Below are 20,237 nucleotides of genomic sequence, written 5' to 3'. Positions count from 1 at the left end.
GAGGAGAATATAGAGGGGGGCTTAATTTGGGAAGTATTAAATGATGGTGCAGTGAGATCTAATGTGATGGTGGGGTGAGAAGGAGTGGATAGGATTGATGGGTTTTGTTGGTAGTATAGCGATCTTGATGTGCTCAAATTCATCGGTAGGCCGAAGTTTAGATCGTGGAGGTTCATGGTGGCGTTAGCCGCGACGGTAGAGGAAATGTCGGAGGTCGAAGAGCCTGAGATCAGCATGGAAGCTGCAGCGGAGGTTGTCGACGCCATTGCGGTGGCCGACACTGGGAGGGGGTGGTTGTGGGTACCTTCATAGGTGGTGATCAAGATGGACATGTCTTCAGCACATCTTTGCACCTGACAGGATAGAGAAATAAGATGATATAAGACTTAGGTCAAGGAGACACAAACAAATTATACTGCAAAAATTTCATCTGTGTCATGAATCTCACTTTTTCATTTCTTTATTACCTGTATATCAAACCTAAAATTGTGATCTATTAAGTTATAGATTGCATTATAATCTTTATGGTGCAATTTGTTTGTGTGCCTTCCATGCACCCAATCAAACTCTTGCTAGGGTTCTATATGAAGAAAACAAAAATATTGGTACCTGCTTCCTCACTGGACATGCTGGGGAAACGGTGCAACGATAGTATGCGCGCGGACACGGATTTCCTTTCGCGGTTTTCTGTCCGTATTTCCTCCATTGACATCCATCATTCATCTGTAGCAAAAGAAGAAAATCTGAGAAACTAGCTTACACATCCACACACACACACACACACACACATATATATATATATATACAAATTTTATGTTATCAGTTTTAAGGAATCATATTTTAGCAACATCAATCGACTGTTGCTTGCATGCACAAGTGAAATCGAAACATAAGTTTGATTACAGAAGGGCGAACTACTAACCGTGGGGGCATCGCATCTTGCTCGAACAGAAACCCTAGCTCTCTTAGCAGGGGGTTGCGGTGAGACTTCGCCATCTCCACCTTTCGAATTCAAGCTCTTCGTTATCTTGCCCGGAGGCCATGTCTCTTTGGCATCTTCTTTCGACTCCTCCAAGCTATTTTCCGAGCTCAAATTTGTCCGACAGTCGCTCGGCTCGGTATAATTAGAACCATCAAATCCACATCCCAAACCAAGAGCTAGTCCTTGTTCATCAATTTTATCATCCGCTTTTTCTTCCGAAGACAAATTCGTCTTTGTTTCTTTCTTGCGTTCTCTCGCAGACATCCCGAGGCTGAGCGAAACGAGTTCGGATTCTTCGACACCATAATTGTGATTTGCAGAAGGGATTTCTATGCTTTTCTTAGCTTGTTCTTGCTGAACAATATCGAAGAACTTTGTTTCGAGGGATTGGTAACCTTTGATTATTTGCCCTAAAATTGTCTTTAGCCTTTCATTCTCTTCTCTTACTTCCTCCATTTCTGCTTTTGTAGCATGGAGCCGGTCCTCCTTTAAAAACATGATCTGCAAATGCAAGATTATAATTAAGTCCTTAATTAATTAAGCACAAAAAGATGATCAAAATACGCAATCTTATAATAATCTAAATATTTTTTCAGAATTGTATAATTTAAGGACTTGTGTTTCTCAAAAACAAAAAGGAGGAGGAAAAAATGCATATATAGAAGATTGGTTAAATTGATGATGTGAACAAAAGAAGCTAATATGCAACTTAATTATTTGTAGCACAAAGGTACTGCAGAATAGGTGTTAATTAATTAATGAATTACTAGAAAATCTGCTCATTGTATAAATAATATGTTACACTTACAAGTTTTTACTTTTTCGAAAAAAATATTTTTTCACATCCAAAAGTACTCATATCAGCCATAAATTAAATTTACTATCATCAAATTTATAAGAAAGAGAAAAGCTATGGTGTTAATCACAGTTTGTTCAAATTAACCATTAGTAAATTACAATCTAAAATCAGGTAACTGGGAAAATATAACAAAGAAAATAACATAGAACACAGATCATTTCATGTCTGATCAAGGACTCTTAATGAGGATATAATTTTTTTTTTTCCGCAGACTCAGAAATTACGGTGTTTACATATCTAGATATATATGTTCCCATCCGGAAAAAAAAAAAACATCTATTATATCGTCATGCACTGTTAAACTACAAATAAAAATTATTTTCCCGTAATATTAATATTGTTTCTGCGTACATGATTACGATCATCCGATTCTTTTCCAGTAGGGGAAGATGAGCTCGAAGGAACTTTTTCAGTAGTGGGCAGTTCATCTTCACCCTGCAAGGCAATAAATAACATATAATTAGTATGAAATGAAAACAACACAGATATTTTTTTTTGAGGGAAAGATAACAAGCTACCCGCTTTATTCATTGGAAGGATAAACTAAATTACAAGAGTAAAGCATCCGAGGCTTTGAGGTCGGTGGTGAAAAAAAAAAAAAGGACAGACAATTTTGATGTGTTGTTACTTCTTAACAATGATCCTCCCATAGATTCATTAACTGTTTAACCTTGTAGATAACACAGATATTGAATAATCCATATGTGGCCCTCTTTTTTTTTTTTTTTTTTGAGAAAATGGTAGCATCCTATCTATTTCATTCATTTAAATAATAAATTTAACTATATAGAGTGAGGCAATAAGCTAGGGCCACAAGAGAAGGAAAAAAAATGAAAAGAAAGATTTAGAAAAGATCTAAAAAAAAGGTTAAAAACAGTTGCGGCGTCAAATCGAATACTCAAAAAGATCTAAAAAAAAGGTAAAAGAAAAGTAATAAAAGGTTAAAAACGATTGTGGCTCTCCTATTTTGTTCTATAAAATTTTTGGAAACACGCATTAAAATTCTCTATGATGACATGAAAATTCCAACTGTAACGAAGAAATGAAATTTGTCTTTGATAAATGAATCTGAATGCACAGTGTAAGCCATTTAATTGGAAAATTAATTTACTTTTTTTATTTTTTGAGTGATAAGAAGGTATGGGGTGATTCCCTAGACCAAACTTTAAGTAATTCTCATAATTTTCTGAAAGAAAAAACTTTTAGATTCTTAATTAATCATGTAGAATTTTCTCTGAGCAAAGCATCACAAAATAATCATGTTTCCATTGTCAACAGCATCTACAAAATGTTCATGTTCATGTTTTGATGATTTTAACAAAAGATGTTTTTTTTTTTTTGAGAGAGATAGATAGCATCCTACCTGCTTCGTTTATGTTATTTAGAAATAAATTTAGCTGAAAATATGAACCAACTAAAATTCGAACTTGGAATTTCGGTTATCAACGAAGAAATAAGGAAATGATGAAAACAACAAGACCTTTTCAATCTCGAAAACTCTTCCTCCATGATCAACTTGTTCATCCTTGGTCTCCTCCATTAAGCTGATCCTTTTCCTTACTATCTCTTCTCTACAACAATATTATGAAAACCCCTATACAAAAGAGCCTATTTTTTGGCCCTCCTTTTGTAGGAGGAGCTTGCTATGCCTCCTCCTATATATAGGAAGCCTCCAGTTTTTGACTTTCGCATTATAAAAACAATTCAAAACGCAAGTTCTTATCTCTTCTCCGAATCCACGAGCCTCAGAAAATGTCAACAGCTCCAAGTGCAGTACTGCAACAAGCAAAAGGAAAAAAAAAAGGCCAAAATTTTCAACGTGAGAAACATTATATTGGTTTTGCATGCGTCATGACTCACGAGGGAAGCGCTTATAGCCGCACTCTACGCAACTTCTTTTCCACACTCTATATGCCATTAATTTATCACGTGGGTCGAACCTAAATTAAGATTCCCATGACATGTGGGGCCATAATTCATGCATATATGGGTTTCAATTAATGCAGCTAATAATGAAACAACAATACTTTCCTTTATTAGGGCCCGCAATCCAGTTCGCTATTCGTAATTCGGCTTGTGGTGGATTCGAAATAAATTAGGTTAGTAAACAAGACGAATGCGAACTGAATTGTTTAGCTTGCTTAATAAATAAGTTGAATACGAGCTGAGATCAATTCGATATATATATTTTATAGTTATATAATTTATATATTTAATAATTTTTATATATAATATAAATTTTTGTTATTTGATTTTTAGTCCAATCCAAATATAAACCCAAGTGAATTATAAAAAGATCCATTTATTTATAAAGTTTCAACCATTAGATCTAAATTTAATAAGTAAGACTTATAAATCTATTTTCTATTTATATATTTTTTAATTTTTTTAGTTTGTTGTTCGTGAGCCAACTCCACGAGTTGAATTTTTCGACTCGATATTTTAACAAGTTAGTTCGCTGGCACGCTTGCGTTCGATTTGTTGACACCCCTACTTTTTCTTGTAAATAAATATCTCAATGCTTTACAAACTATATATAATTTAATAGTTAAAATTTTATTATTAAAATTATAAGTCATGCCAATATATCTACTCATAATTTGTACTTTTTCATCAATTAAATACGTCAAAGTATGCTAGTTTATAACTCATACTCCAGTCACTTATTCGCTGTCGTTTTAAAGATCACATTGTTTTTGTGATTTTCATCGTAATAAAAATGAGATACATGACTTTGTTGATTTTGATGGTTTCATGCGCAGGTAAGCATCGGTCAAACCTACCATTTTATTGGATGGTTTTTCTCCAAAGTTGTAATTGGATTTCTTCTTCTCTTGTAACAGATTTTTTTTTTTTTTTTTTTAAAGAACGGCTTATAAATTTTGACCAAATTTCTAATATGTTATGTGTAATGTGACCCATTTTCACCCATTTGAAAATGCTCGTAGATGAACAATTTCAACGTTCGTGTTAAATTATGACTTGAAAATGGTTGGCAATTTGATTCTCTTTGGATATATATATATATATATATTCCCGGTCCACACTCCAATTGAACTTTTCAAAGTTGACCAAATTAAAAAGCCACGCCATTTTATTACCAAAAAAAAATGTGCTATATATAGCTGTCGTAATTTATTTAATTATAAAACAATTTCAACGCTTAAACGTTAGCTTTTCTTTTTCAATTTCAAGTCGGTGTGGTTGTTGGATCCACAGAATTTAATTTCCTTCTTAGTTTCTAATGTTTCCTTCACACAGCGAAATGTTTGACCTCAAATCTTTTAAAACCTAAGCAAAATGGTAGCTTAATTGTGCATGTAATTTAATTGTTAGAAAATTGTTCTTTATTGCAAAAGAATTTTTTAGAATTATATTGCTCCTTTTGTAAGATAATATATAAAATTAATATTTGTATATATGAGTGCAAATGGATATTTATTCCTTAAATTATACCACATCAAAGTATCCAAGACATTTATTTTCTTCTAAAATCTAACAAACTACATCTTTCACAATAAATTAATTATATATAACAAGTGAAAAAAACTAAATTTCTTGTAGAATCCGTACGTAATTCAAAAGAGCGCAATAGTACAACTATATCAAATTTGATACAGGAAATATACAATTAAAAGAGAGCGATATAACATGATACTAGTGTAGAAACCCGCAAGATACGACGGATAAAATTTTTTAGTAAATATTTATAAATTAAATAAATAAATATTGAACGTAAAAAAGAAACAGAAAGATAAAGCTATTTTTTATTGAATTTAATAATGTAAAAATACATTAAAGCTTTTAGAGTGGAATTATAATTCAACAAAAGACAAAAAACTATAGGAGAAGAAAATTATTACATAAATATCGGGTCCCTTCGCACCCTCGTTTAGGGCATCTTTTGTCGACGCCAACTATTTCGTGAGATATTACAACGCCTTCAATATGATGCCCCAACTTCACAAGAGATCACCCATCCTAGGATTACTCCCATCCTAGCACGCTTAATTCTCTTAATCTCTTAAATTTAATCACCATCCAAAATGCTTAAACCGAATTAAAAATTTAGCTCTATTATATGTTATATATAGAGCTATCTGGGGGTCTCACATTGAACCCCTTTCTGGCGACTCCATATATTAGTCGATACTTCTTATCTTCAAAAGCCATTAGAGTAGAGGAAGCATTTCCTTCGCATAATTCTACAATATAAATTTAAATACAAATAATACACATCTTCTCATAGATAGTAGGCCAAGGGATTTTGAAAAAAAAAAAAAGAAAAGAAAAAAGAGTAAATGTGAGTAAATACAACGGGAAGCGAAGAGCCATTTTAAAAAATAAAGTAAATATAGTTTTTTAGAAAAGAGAAAAAACGACTTAGAGCCCTACCTCTCTCAAATTAAGGGAGTATATCTGTATAGGATTTAGGTATGAAAATTTACGTATAAGTATAGATAATATCAACTGAGCTACTAGTAGGGAATTAATACATAGCCTTTGAATTTCCTCTTGCATAATTTCCTTCTAATTTTCCAAAAAAATTCAATTTTGTTGATCTTTAATCGAAACTTTTCTTTTATTTCTTTCATTTTATTTTTAGCTTTTGTCGTGCATCGTATGCAATTAAAATTGTTCGAAAGAAAAGTACCATTCGTACATGTGAAACCGACTTTTACATATCTTTCAAACTAATCCGCGCAAGAAGAGATCAACTGAATTAGATAACTAAAGAAGAAGATTAAACTATATATTTAGTTTTCTTGAGGAAAAAATAAAAAAAACTTGATTCAAGTTATTACCGAGAATTATTTAATCTTTTCATGCCACAAACTCCAGAGTCTTTGCTCTTATCCAATTAATTAAGAAGCTGTGCATATTTTTCACAGTTCTTTTCGCAGGGACTATTGACTTCGTCGTAGATACTTCCTTTGCGCATTGGCAAGTTGATTCAATTTTCTTTCAACTTGCATGTATTGATCAAGTCACAAGTTGATCTTCGTACGCTAATTCCAACTTACAAATACGTACATACAAAATTTTATGAAAATACATTAGCCAACCAAGGAGTAATTGTGATTATCATATGAATATCTGAATTAGTCGTCGATCACCACCACCGTATTAATTGCGACACAGGCAAGGAACTATTCTTGACTTGTTATGAAAGAGAAATGTCAATGAAGGCATTTCCTAGATATATAGTTGTCATTGTTTGTTAATTAAATTATAAAAGACTAGTAGAAAAGGAGGGGGAAAAAAATTTGAGTTTTTTATGTTATTGTAGGAGCTAGCGTTTACTTGACTAGCTTAATTAATGTCCATGTGCATTGCATGTCTAGATCATCTTGTTGTAGTTAATTGAAGACACCTATTATAACTTATAAGAATTTGATAATTGTGTTAGTTTAAGCTCATTATATGTTAAAATATCTATATTAATGTGATTGACCACATAGTCCTATGATTTCAACATTTTGTACCAAGCGACCTTAATTTAACAAATAAGTTGCTGGGTCATGACTCATGAATACTTTATATTTTCATACAAATTATTACATTTAAACCAATTATTGACTAGCGATCGAGATGATCAATCTTATACTATTCATAGATAATGTTTTACAACTTCATTTTCATCTCTATGTTAGGGGAGAGAGAGAGAGAATATGCTGAACATGTTCTTACTATTATGACAGGAGGGATTTTTTTTTTTTTTCTCCTCCTTGATTCTCAAATTCCTGCAATATAACGTGTCAAACAATTTTGATATCTGTTTGAACCTATGTAAATAAGTTTTTTAGCTTGAAAAGTTATGTAATTTGAATCCGTATAACTACTGGTACCATTCTACTAATTTCTACTTGTGACTTTTTAGTTTTTCCAACTAGTCGTTTTGGACTTGGCCATTATATTTGTTTGTATTTCTTTGTGATTTTACATACCCTGTGTCAAGTTGCATAACTTTGTAATGAAATTTGATTATATATATATATATACTACATTGTACAACTAATTACATCATCATTTGCATCATTTAAGGAGAATAGTTTCTTTGCTTGCAAAATACTTGCAGAGTTACTGCTGTAGAGAAAAATTCACATGTCCTTCACAAATTTGAAGTCACAAATAATGCCACTTGCTTAATTTATTTCCACATTAGCAGTAAGTTTAATTAAATAAACGAAGCTCCTTTACTTTTCCTTTCTTTTATTTTTGCGAAAAATCATGAAGTCGACAATTTTGATAGACGGCCACTTTTGTCAAGCATAGGTGCATGGTATATTCAAGCGCGAAATAGTCAGAAATTTGGATATATATTATCTTGTTACTTAAATAACCTGCGTACATTTACTTCGTACATTGGCCCCTTATTTTCCAAATAGATTCCGTGAATAAGCTAAAAGATAACTTAAGAAAAGTAGAAAACGATGGCCCTTAAATTGAAAAATGCAACTAGTAGCAGCAAGAATTTTTAATTTTGGGCCATTGAAAATCACTTCCTGGTAACTCTACTTTGCAACCACAACTACATCATGCCTCCCAATTATTCTCAAATTTGTCAAAACCAATTAATAGCCCACTTCTTATAAAGCAAAAGGAAAAGCATGAACTTGCCCGTCACAAAATAAGATAAGCTAAGTAGTATAATGGTTTATTTAATAAAGCATTTAATTACTTACTCAAAGCATATATGTAAGCAATGAGATTGGAACTCCCATTTTCAACTCATCCGAAGCAACAAGAACTAAGATTTGCTTCCTACGAACAAGTACTTTGACTTTAGATGTCCTTTTGGAGTACAAACTAAATCTTTGTACGAGTAATGGAGCATTGTAACCATCAAAGAGGAGGGAAAATATTCTAATGTAAATGCTCTAGAGTCTACTTTAATTACTTTTCTTTTGAAAACTGTTCTTATTGTACCAGCTAATTTGCATCACTGATTTTCGATGTCGTAAGCGTGATTTGTCTATTTGAATGTATTTGCGAACTAGGCACCATGCCCAAGCCCGGTTTTCACTGAAGGTCTAAACATCAGGCTCGAGCCCGAATAACCGGTTCGTGATATTTGGACAGCTTGTTCCTCGCAGTGTTTACAAACTAGGCATCCCGCCAAAGCCCGGTTTCCACTAAAGGTCTAAACATCAGGCACGAATCCGAACTGGCACGCGAACAACATTTGGACAGCTTGTTCCTAAGAATATTTAGGAACTAAGCACCCTGCCTGAGCTCGGCTTTCGCCGAGAAGGACTAAACATCAGGCTTAAGCCGGAACTAGCCGAAAACGATATTTGGATAGCTTGTTCCTCGGAGAATTTACGAATTATGCACCCCGCCCAAGCCTGGTTTTCACTTAAGGTCTAAATGTCAGGCGCGAACCCGAACTGGACCGAAATCGATATGTGAACAGCTCGTTGCGTAACCTGGATTGGGCCGAAACTTTTTTTGGGCTCGACCAAATTCATGAAGATGAGTTTTTCTGAGAGAATTCCAATCCAAATTGGATCAGTGTTTCAGAAATTCCAGTTACATGACCAAACACCGAATTGTGGAGATACACTTTCATTTTCCATCAAGTCAAATTTTTACAAAATTTTTTAGCTGCTTTTATCATTGCCTACCTATATTTGATAATCGATAAAAGTAACCTTACAATGGATACCGAAAAAAATTCTAGTCAATCAATAAGTTTCATCACCCCCTAAAAAAGGTAGCTCTAACCAAACGGCTTTGCACAGTTTTGAAAAATTCGCATTTCATTGAAAGTCAAAATTTTTGTTTTGCTAATTTTGAAACGAAAAGTGCTTACCGTCGACAACTTACGGAACAAGGGTTGGCTTGGAGAGCAAGAATGTGCACTATGTTTAGACAAGTGTGAAATGATTGACCATCTATTTGCTAATTGTAAAATTACGAGAGTATTACTAGAATGCCTAATGTCTAATAAGAAGGAAATTCACAGTTGTGAGACGAGTCGACTTAAGGGAGGCACTTGAGGTCGAGAGAGTTGGCGATAATTGCCGTTACATAGTAGGTTATCTAGCTCGAACGAAATAGGTGAATTTTTTAGAAGAGAAAACACTCACAGAGACGAATGTTAGCGAAAATCCATGCTCTCAAGCCTCTCTTTCTTTCTTTCTTTCTTAAGGCCTAATTGCCTCACCTTGTACCTTAATTTACTATCTAAATAAATAAAGCGGTCATCAGGAGTTCGGCGATTTTTCAGCGGCCAAGTTTCTGGCCCAATTTCGCTAAGTGGGCAGCTAAAGGGGTACCAAAACCAATAGTATGGGAGATGAAGGGGTATATAACTGTTGCAATTAATACCTCCATAATTGCCAGTGAAAATCCAAGGGACATGGACAACTCTTGGAATTACCTTACAATCATGGAGGTATTAATTCCATTACTGTGTGATGGTAGATGAATTAATGTATGAATTAATGTGTGCTTTAATGTGTTTAATGGTGAGTTAGCGTAGACTAGATTCAATATATCTAGAAAGCTAAGATCAAAATAAAAATAGAGAAGATAGAGACACAAGAGGAGTTGTGTATTATAGTCCTACTTTTCTAAGTAGTAGAGTACTTAATTTTTTAAAAACCGCTGCCTCTCTCTTTCTTGCATACTTAGTCGTAGAATACAGAGGTCCAGAGTAGTAATGAGGAGTTAGACTTACTCATCTTTAAGTAGAAAGATAGGCGCCGTACGGACTTTATGAATAAAACCGTTAAGACGGTGACAGGTCGCATGCTACCAAGTTTTCCAAAAAAAAAAAAAACAAAACAAATTTGGATCAAAATCATGAGCCAGGAAACAAAAAAATATAGGGCATAAAATCAGCAGCAGAAAAAGCCACTTTTTGGCGCCACACCAAACGCGACAAATAAGAAAAAAGAGTAAATAAGATGAAACAGGGAAAAAATGAGGATGTATAAAATTATCAAAGAATCCGATTTCGCATACCAACTTTCGACACTGCTATAGATACAAATATGAGAAGTCAAATGCTCTATCAGATGAAGAAAACAAAGTAAAACAACTCGCAGGCCAAGACAGAGAATTTTCATGTACAGAACCCGCTTGAGATCCTCCCTTTCTCTTGTTTAACATGACCACCTCCGCGCGCTCTTGGAAATATCTACATTCGAATCGGAGATGTTTTCGCCCTTTCCCGCAAAACTTTTGCGGCGTCGCCGGCGCAGTTCCTCGCGAATCACTTCTCAACAATCTTCGGGCCTTCATAGTCGGCAACCACTAAGTTCAAGTTATCGGGTAAACCATTCATTGCTTTCAACCAAGCATATCTGCCATCCTCGCCAGGCATAATCATGCCATCTACGACACAGAAAAATATAATCAAGCTGAAATACTAATGAGAACTCAAGAAGAAAACAAGTTTGTTGGCCTTAGATTTTCGCATGATAAAAAGATTCCGCCAAAGAGAATCGAGAAAGAAAGAGAAAAAGTAAAGCAGCCGAGTTATTTATGTGGGTTGGATTGAAGCTTTAGTCCTGGTGAGTACAAAGAAGCTGTCTGTCAGAAAAGAGCCCAAGCCCCATGTACACACCCAGTGCTCTCAAACCCTAACACGCCGCGCCAGCCACAAATCTCTAGAAAATTTTCCCTTCGGTTTCACGCCAAAATTGGTTGGACCACAACATAAAACAATCCTGATATAGAGATCTCGAGAGTCGAGACACATCAAAAGGCGTCTGGTTTAAGATATTACGGAGTTGTTCTACTCAACATACAAACACGTACAATGTCGTCGACTTTCGTACTAAAAAGAGAGGACTAAAAAAAAAAAGCAATGGATTGAACAATGAAAAAGCATACCAGGAAGATCTAAACAGGGGGATTCATCATAGTATGTGCAGTCCCGTCCCTGGGGAGCAGAGTAAGGTGGACCGAGCACATCTAGCACTGCGCAAGAGGTCACTCCTGTAAAACAATGCATGTTTCCACCAGTTTCTGGGTACAATATCAATGTCTCACACGGAGCATTAAATACAGCATCGGTTTTTACCTTAGCCAATCGATCGCCTGTCGTTAAACAAAAAAAAAAAAAAAGGAATTTAAAGAAAAAAGTCATTTTTTTCCAAAGCAAGAAGAAAGCCAGGCATGAATTTTTAAACAAACGAAAAAAAAAAAAAAGGAACTTCAAGCTCACCATCAGTGGGTGCGGCAGCATTGCTCGAACTGTGAGGAGTATCAACCCAATCATATGATTTAACATGCATTGAACCGAAGAGAATCTTGCTAAAGACGGTCATTCCCGGGTGATTGTGTAGTGGAATCACCGACGACTGAGGCAAACAGAAGATACCAATCTGCAACATAAATTAGCATTGCACAAAAATGTCAGTTACTTGCACAAATCCGCAAGCTAACGCGATAACGAGTTAGTCCACAAAAAAAGGCAGTTACCGAAAACTTGGACTTGGGACACCCGTAAAGGTGTAAATATGTTACTGGAGGAGTTCCTTCAGAATTCTCATGCCTAAAATATGGTAGATTCGGATGCAATTCGACATCTTCTGGTTTCATATTATCTGCACACAAAAAAAAAAAAAAACACGATCGCGATCATCAAAATCACTCGTAGAATGCTTACCTATGCATGTCCTCACAAGTACAAGTTCATCCAACTCTTAATATTAAATGCAAAACCAAATCACAAGATTTTGCACTTTGTAGCTAGTTTAGAAGGTTGTACAGAGATTTAACTCCGTTTGCTTAAACAAAGCATGATTAATTTTTCCATGTTATAGCCATTTTCATTCTTCACACTTACATTAACATTGAGAAGAATATCATTGCGCGCCGCGTAGAACACGAATGCAGCTCGCCGTTAAGTAGCCGAGCAGAAACTCGAAGAGCATCTACTCCGTAACATCGTTGGTGATAGATACTAGCAGAACATATTTTACTATCTTACTATTGACGGACAAATACATTGAAGCACATTAAATAGCTAACAAAATCACCAAGTAATAACTACCCAATATGGTTAGAAAGAGAAAAAAAAAGGGGGCATCTTCGAACACCTAAAAAGCAAAACCTGGTGGTTTGTTTGTTGTGACTACCAGTACCATATAAAGATAACAAGCTTGTACAAAGTCTATAACTTTTCCATCAAAAAACATATAATGATTAAGTTATGATCACACTTAAAAGCAAACAGTTGACCAAATTTTGGAGAAACAATATGAACCCCAATCAAACAATAATAATGCCTAAAACTTCTCAAAATTAAGATTTTTTTTAAAAAAAAAAACGAATCCGACAAACAAAGTCAATAGTAATCAATACGAATCCCCCATTGACCTAATTCACATCAGTGGAAGAGATGCAAAACCCTAGAAAACACAAACTGTGGGATCAGAGGAGGGGATTGTGACCTAGGAACGACGAGAGGCGGCCCACATCATCCTGCTTCGGGACGAAGCCCGGCGCACAATCGGCAAACGCCTCCTTGCACAAATCGAACAGCTTCTGAACAGCAGAAGCAGAAGCCGTAGCCGCCGCCATCGATTTCTTCTGCCGGCGCTTGCTCTTCTTCGACGGCGCCCTCCCCTTCTCCGCCGCCACCTCGCCCTCAAACCTCATCAAACCGAGCCCTAGAAATGGCCGCTCCCTCCACAAAGATCGGATTTTGGGACGACGCTACGAGCTTATACGCGTACATCTCCGCTCTTCGCCCATAAAAATCGCAACTTTGCGGCGATTTTGAGGGCTTTTTGGCTCCCCATGTAGAGGAGGAAAACTGGGGATTGGGGATTGAGATGGGTTCCTGTAGAGGGAGAGAGATGGCGATTCAGATTCTGAGAGGGTTTTTTTTATATAAGCGGGGAAAACTGGGGTTTCTCTGTGGTAGTATACCATTTGTATGGGGCAAAAACCAGGGGCCATGAAGAGAAAAGAAGAGAGAGAGAGAAAAGAAGAAGAGTCCACCAGTTTCCTGTGGGCTACTCCCAAACTGCCTTTGATTTTTATAACTCTCTCTCTCTCTCTCTCTCTCTCTCTCTATAAACATATATATANATATATATATATATATATATATATATATATATATATATATATATATATATATATATATATTTGAAATTTCTCTATCTAAAATTACCTTTGCTGTAGGGTGGATTACGTGGACAATGCACTCGACAACTGTCCTGAATTTATTCTCTCTCAGAAAACGAAAAAAAGAAAAAACTTGGCCTATACTTACTGCAGTTAGATTTTATCTGAACTCTGTGCTGATTAATGTGTCATTAAAATGTATTTTGATATTAGATGTGTGATGAGCTTGGAAATCAAATAGTTTTGAGAGCTTAAAAATGTCCCTAGGATTTTTTTTTTTTTTGGGGGGCAGTTGATTTTTAATAATCTAACTTGTAAAAAAAAATTTGAAAAAATAAGGTAGAACTGGTAAAACAACATGTGCATGTATGAGTAACTTTTGAATTAAAGTTTCTTTATGTTAAGTCGTTTTATAGTTGCACGTGGAATCGCTCGTTCGTCGACACTGTCAAATAATACAGAATCTAATATGCTGTGAAGATAACATAAAACATGCGGCAAAATACTTCTGTAGTTGCTTTACTCTGTTACTAGCGCAAAAGTTTTGCACAATTTATTTGTTTTTATTTTTAGTCGTTTTGCGGTTGCTCGTAGAAATGCTGACGCAACTGCACTGTGAAACGGGGCTCAATCGAGTATGCTGCAAAAATGACATGAAACACGCACCAAAATTTTTGTAAGATTACTCAATTCTTTACTGGCAGCCTTTTTAGTTATAGAAAAAAGTTAATAATTTGTACAATATGAATGTTTCTAGTCTATTATACTTCAACGTTTTGATTTTTAGTTAATATAAAACGTAAAATTTCTAAATTCCAAACACTAAATTTATGTAAAAAACAATTTGTCATATTTTGAAAAGAATAATTTAAAAATGCATACACTAATAAATGGAAACAGCTATTATCTTTGGGTCAAAAATTGATATGAACCTGGAAGTCAAGTTATTAACTTATTATCGGCTGTCACATGTACATATCCTACAGTAAATGAAAAAAAAAAAAAAAAAAGGCCAATAAGAGTAATAATATCTGTTTTTTTTTCTTCTTTTATCCATATACGCATAGTAAACCCTTTGCAGAGAATCCTACAATAAAATTTTAAATTTAAAAATTGGTCAAATTAACATTAATTTAACTTTCATGGTGATGACTCACAAATCCAATTTAAAAAAGAACACGTAACTCAATCTAAGGTGGAAAATTCAGCTTCCGAGCAGAAACAACCGGAGATTTCTCCTACGTTGCATATTTTTTATTTATTATCATACACGTCGCATCTTTTTTTTATTAGTGGAGTCTAAGAATGTTTAATATAACCACAACTTTTGGAAGAGTAATGCTATTTGTATATTTCTAATATGTGGGTAAGATTATTAATTAGTATCTTAAACTTTTTATGGCTAGGATTTATATATCCACTACTTTTCTTAAATTTTTTTTATTTTTTAAAAATTTAAATTCTTAAATGTGAGGGTGCATGATGTACACTCCTATATGGATGTACAAGTAGCATTTCTCCTTTTAGATACATGACCAACTTACATGGATATGAAATATATATATACACATTTATTTTTTTGATAAAGAAAAGAGTGAACTTATTTGCCTGTTATTCAAAAAAAAATTATACTTAATGATTCCATAATTTTACTTTTGTTCTAATATAAGAATATGTTGCTAAATAAGATAGTAAAGTAACAAATCTGGCTACTATATTATTAATAGTATCAAGCGTTTGGTACTATCGAATTTTTCGCCGTTAGATTTATTCCTTTGATCATTTTCATCTGTTAAATCATACTATTCAACCAACAGTGCACTCAATTTCAGAGACCACTATTATCCTAACCACACATTTCTTCATCCACGAGCCAAAACCTAATAGCACCAAGCGCTTGGTACTATTAATAGTATAGTAGCCTAATTCGTAAAGTAACAATTTTATAACCATCTCTAGAGCAAGTGGCAAAAGGCTTAGTAGTTGGTACCCGAGATCCAAATTCGAATCCTAATTAATTCACATTTTCAGTTAAATTTATTTCTAAATAAAATAAACGAAGTGGGTAGCGTGCTACCTATCTCTCAAAAAAAAAAAATTATAAAACTTGATGGAGATAAAATTACAAATTATAAGATGATAAAATACTATACTATAGCATTTCTAGATTTACGTAAACATTTATTTTACTTTACTATTTAAAATAGGTCCTTCAATAAAATAAAAATAAAAATATAAAATAATTAAAAATAACTTTTTAATTAAATTATATACTAGCAAACTAAAAATGCGCTAAACGTCACGAATGCAATTGGAAAATGTCTACCCCAAATATATACATATCTTGCCGTGGTTCGTAGTAAATAAAAAGATTAAGGACAAAAGAGAGAGAGAGAGAGAGAGAAAGAGAGAGCATGTACTTGTGTACGTTGCATGAAGATACTTTGTTTTTGCCGAGGAACTGAGACAAGGTGCACATGATAGGTATGATAGTTACGCGTGCAAGAAGAATCAAAGGGCGGAGCGAGATGAGAGCTCTACTGCCCTCACACGCAACGGCAGATAGATAGTATGCTATTTGTTTCATTTATTTCATTTAAAAATAAATTTAGCTGAAAATGTGAATCAACTAGAATTCAAATTTGAATCTCGAATGCCAACCATCAAGTCCTTTGCCACTTGCTCTAGGGACGGTCGGTGCAAGCTCCGTGCCCTAACCAATCATGTTTTACAACACAAAGATAATTACACTCGAGTAATTCTCGCGAGTTTTCGTTACAAAAAATAAAATTAGGAACCGATAGTTGGTACTCGAGGTTTCGAGTTCGAATTCTAGTTAATTTATATTTTCAGCTAAATTTATTTCTGAATAAAATAAACGAAATAGATAGCGTGCTGCCTATCTCTTAAAAAAATAAATAAATAAAATTAGGGACTTGAATTTGGTATTATGAAGTTTTTAATGTCTTATCAAAATACAGTTGGATTAGGATAGATTCGGATAGATTCTATATTACGGTTTTTTTAGAAAAAAATTTCTTTGCTCTTAATTTCAAGATATGGGTTGTATATATTTTTAGTAGTTTTGGTCAAAAATAGCAGGTGTTGTGGCTCGTGAGCTACCAATAAAAGCGGCCTATGACGTCCACGTCAGCGAACAAATAAGGAAGCTTCCTGAGATCTCCAAAACGTGAAAGATGCGTCGATGGATGTTTGCTCTTTTGTTCTAACATTGTTGCGTGCACAAAAGCTAACAAAGGGGACAATAAGTAATTATTATTATTATTTTATTATTATTATTATTAATCAATATAAGCATCACTACCTCTGTCCTATCACACTACCATTGTCAAAACCGTTTCCATTGATTTATAAAAATCTTGCCAATTTTTCTTCTAAAATTTTTTTTATATTTTTTTAGGAAAAAATAGCATGCTATCTATTTTATTCATTCAGACAATAAATTTAGCTACATAAAATAAGACAGTAGGAATCTCAAGAAAAAAAAAAAATTTTAAAAAAAATCTAAAAAAAGGTATAAAAAGAGTAATAAAAAGATTAAAAATAATCGCAGCGTCAAATCGAGTAATAAAAAAATTAAAAATTCTCTTTTTAGTATTACCTAAGAGCAGTTGATTAATACTTTATATATTAAAATTAATAATTTTCGTATGGCCCTTTCTTCAGTTAACATATTGGTCTAGTATTTTTTGGTGTAAGTCAAAAATATAATGTAACTCAAGTTACATTAGACTTGCACTTTACTTACTCTCGACTTTCTCCTCTAAAATACCGAACTCGATTTCCGTCACACTCAATCTCCTCTAAAAAATTTATTAAATAGTAAAATCTAAACTCTACTTCTTTTATAATGGATTAAAATTATCTTATTTATAATAAATTAAAATTACCTTTAAATAATAATGAAAATTTTAATTATATAATAGGTTAAATTTTATAGCGGTAAATTTACCACTATATTTAAAAGATAGCAGAATAGACTTCAATCAAAACAAATAATGGAACTCAAAAAAATAATTTCAACAGCACCAAATTATATCAAAATAAACAGAAAAAATAATTAAATTTAACTTTCAGGCTGGACGAGTTACGTCAAAACAAATAACAAAAAAATAATCACACTTCACGAAAACTTAAATACCATTGCTCTTGAATTACGTTGGATTCAGAGATTCAGGGTTAGGCGATCCATAATATCTTTTCATGAAGTGCTGCTGCAGGATAGGAGACAAACTACGACGCATGTGATCACCTGCTACATCTTGTTCACTTCCTAGCTTAGGGATCAAGAGCAGGTAAATGTACCATCAACTTTTTCATTAAGATAAAAGGAAAAAAGAAAAAGATATTGCAGAGACAACGATAAAAGAAATGAAAGCCATTTGGGGTACTAGGTACCAGTATAATTGTTTATTCTGGATCATGACGAACAACAGGATATTTTACAAAGCCGCACAACAATTCAAGGGAAAATTGGTTAATCCCGTACAGAGCTTATTTTAAGTACAAACAGTTTCTCCCCACATGGATTAGCAGTTGTACGTTCTTGGGGTAAAGCAATAAAGAATGGCACATGATCCACACGTGATTTTTCGTAAAACTGAAGAAGGGGGAGAATAAATAAAAGGAGAAAAAATGCATCCGATATGAAAAATGGCTGCATTGTTTCTTGTGATCTGCGAAGGACAATTTACAGAGTTGATATAAAATAAAAGGACTCGAAAGATGAAGACCACACTGTCATGAACCCTCGACATTTTGGTTCTGTGCAACACATTCCGAGATCCACATCAGGTTCCTCATCTCCTGCTCCCTCAATCTAATGTAACCAAAGAAGACGGCGTACTGAAACTGCATCAAAATAATCAACAAAAAGGTTATGCAACTGGTAAGACATAGTTGGAATATTGGTGTGAAACACAAGCAATAAACTACAAGTGCGGGAACCACATAATGTAAATGCATGTCGAGTTATGCTTATACAAAGTGTCAAAGGCATACCTGCTGTTTCAAAAGCCAGGCAAAGCCTTTTCACCTCTTCTTCATAAAAAGGCCTTCGTCGAGCATTTGGGTTTCTCCATAGGACATCTTAGTGAAAATAGGCTGATATGGTGGATACTTTTCCACCACAGCATGCACCTGCAAAGAAATCCAAGAAAGGGATATAGGTGCAATACAGATAAGCTCTTAGAAGGTTTCCAATAACTAATTAACAATTCATGAGGGGGGGGAGGGGAGACCAGGCTGCAATATAGAGGTAACATATTCTGCATTGTTTTGGAAAAAAAAAAATATGCACAAAAACCTTTAGAAACAGAATTATTATGCTGAGAAAAAGTTTGATTAACAAAACCATAATATGGAAGGCAACGCAGAATGAGAAGCACAGGAAAGAGTGATGAAGCAAAAAAGATTCAAGAACAAGATTAAATGTTGGCCAAATCCATTGCTCTAACTGCTTCTCAGAACAGAAGAGTGGCAATAAGAAGCCAGAATTTGATGTATGCCCATCACATATTACTCATATGTGCCACAACAACCTCTCCCGTGGAATACCACGCCACCCCATCTCTTAAGGGGGAAGCGCCCGGCCTAGGGCACGGAAAATCACTTAATAGCACTGAAATACAAACTGTAAAGATATTTGGAAGATCTAAAACGGAAAACTCCAGAATAAAACTGTCAAAATTTCCAATTAACCACGAAAATTCTTCATTTGATAATAAAGTCAAACAATCATGAGAACAAGATACCAACTTGAGAAATTTTCTTTTTGCCATATCAAATCATGAGAAAAGCAGCAGATTTTTTTGCCATATAAAACTTGAGAAAACTTTTTTTTTGCGATATCAAACCATGAGAAAAGCAGCAGATTTTTTTTTCCATATAAAACTCCTGGTCTTTAGGCAACTTTGTTAATGCTGCTTTAATCAATTTGTACAATTCCCAGATTTAAAAGACAAATACAAAATTGATGAAGAGAAACAACAGGCCAGTCAGTATAGAAATTTACCTGGTCAATGTCCTCGCAGACAGTAAGTTCCTCATGCCCATAGGTGATAGGGATGCCTGTGAGGCAAAAAAAACTCACTATTAACCACATAAACGGACCCACATAATTTATACATGGTAAAACTACAAAAAGAAAGGCACAATACTTGCAACAAACCAAAGTTAGAATAGAGCTTCCAATAGACATATCTAGTCGACACAGAGAAGCTTAAGCAATGATACACCATACTTTTAATACCATCTTTTAATATTCTTTGAACCAAGATAAAT

At 34.2% G+C, this 20,237-nt stretch overlaps 3 protein-coding genes across 4 annotated transcripts in view; all 3 read right to left on the bottom strand.

The window, feature by feature from the left end:
• Positions 1-3,454, bottom strand: part of LOC109722126 — a 9,425-nt gene extending 5,971 nt beyond the window's left edge. Inside the window, exons 1-5 of the mRNA XM_020250014.1 lie at positions 3,322-3,454; positions 2,193-2,276; positions 923-1,483; positions 610-723; positions 9-353 (exon numbers count right to left, since the gene is read on the bottom strand). Of these exons, the coding sequence (XP_020105603.1) occupies positions 9-353; positions 610-723; positions 923-1,483; positions 2,193-2,276; positions 3,322-3,381 (1,164 nt within the window). The 5' untranslated portion in view covers positions 3,382-3,454. The remainder of the gene's footprint in view (positions 1-8; positions 354-609; positions 724-922; positions 1,484-2,192; positions 2,277-3,321) is intronic.
• Positions 10,753-13,797, bottom strand: LOC109721915 (plant cysteine oxidase 2-like). Of its 2 annotated transcripts, none has more exons than XM_020249735.1 (5): positions 13,253-13,794; positions 12,279-12,403; positions 12,022-12,181; positions 11,688-11,894; positions 10,753-11,186 (listed from the first exon to the last, which is right to left on the bottom strand). In XM_020249735.1, exons 1-5 carry the CDS (start codon positions 13,458-13,460, stop codon positions 11,065-11,067), a joined length of 822 nt encoding a protein of 273 aa, XP_020105324.1. In that variant the 5' UTR covers positions 13,461-13,794; the 3' UTR covers positions 10,753-11,064. The 2 variants fall into 2 exon arrangements, with proteins under 2 accessions (XP_020105324.1, XP_020105325.1); XM_020249736.1 differs by lacking the exon at positions 10,753-11,186 and having other exon boundaries at positions 11,688-11,792; positions 11,878-11,894; positions 13,253-13,797.
• Positions 18,696-20,194, bottom strand: LOC109722125 (V-type proton ATPase subunit d1-like). The gene is made up of 4 exons (XM_020250013.1): positions 20,125-20,194; positions 19,969-20,024; positions 18,991-19,094; positions 18,696-18,840 (listed from the first exon to the last, which is right to left on the bottom strand). The coding sequence occupies exons 1-4, from the start codon at positions 20,192-20,194 to the stop codon at positions 18,696-18,698; spliced, it is 375 nt and encodes a 124-aa protein (XP_020105602.1).

This window comes from Ananas comosus, linkage group 16, assembly GCF_001540865.1.
Source record: "Ananas comosus cultivar F153 linkage group 16, ASM154086v1, whole genome shotgun sequence".
NCBI classification, from domain to species: Eukaryota; Viridiplantae; Streptophyta; class Magnoliopsida; order Poales; family Bromeliaceae; genus Ananas; species Ananas comosus.
The sequence above is the reverse complement of the archived record's forward strand: the minus strand, read 5'-3'. Positions and strand labels throughout refer to the sequence as shown.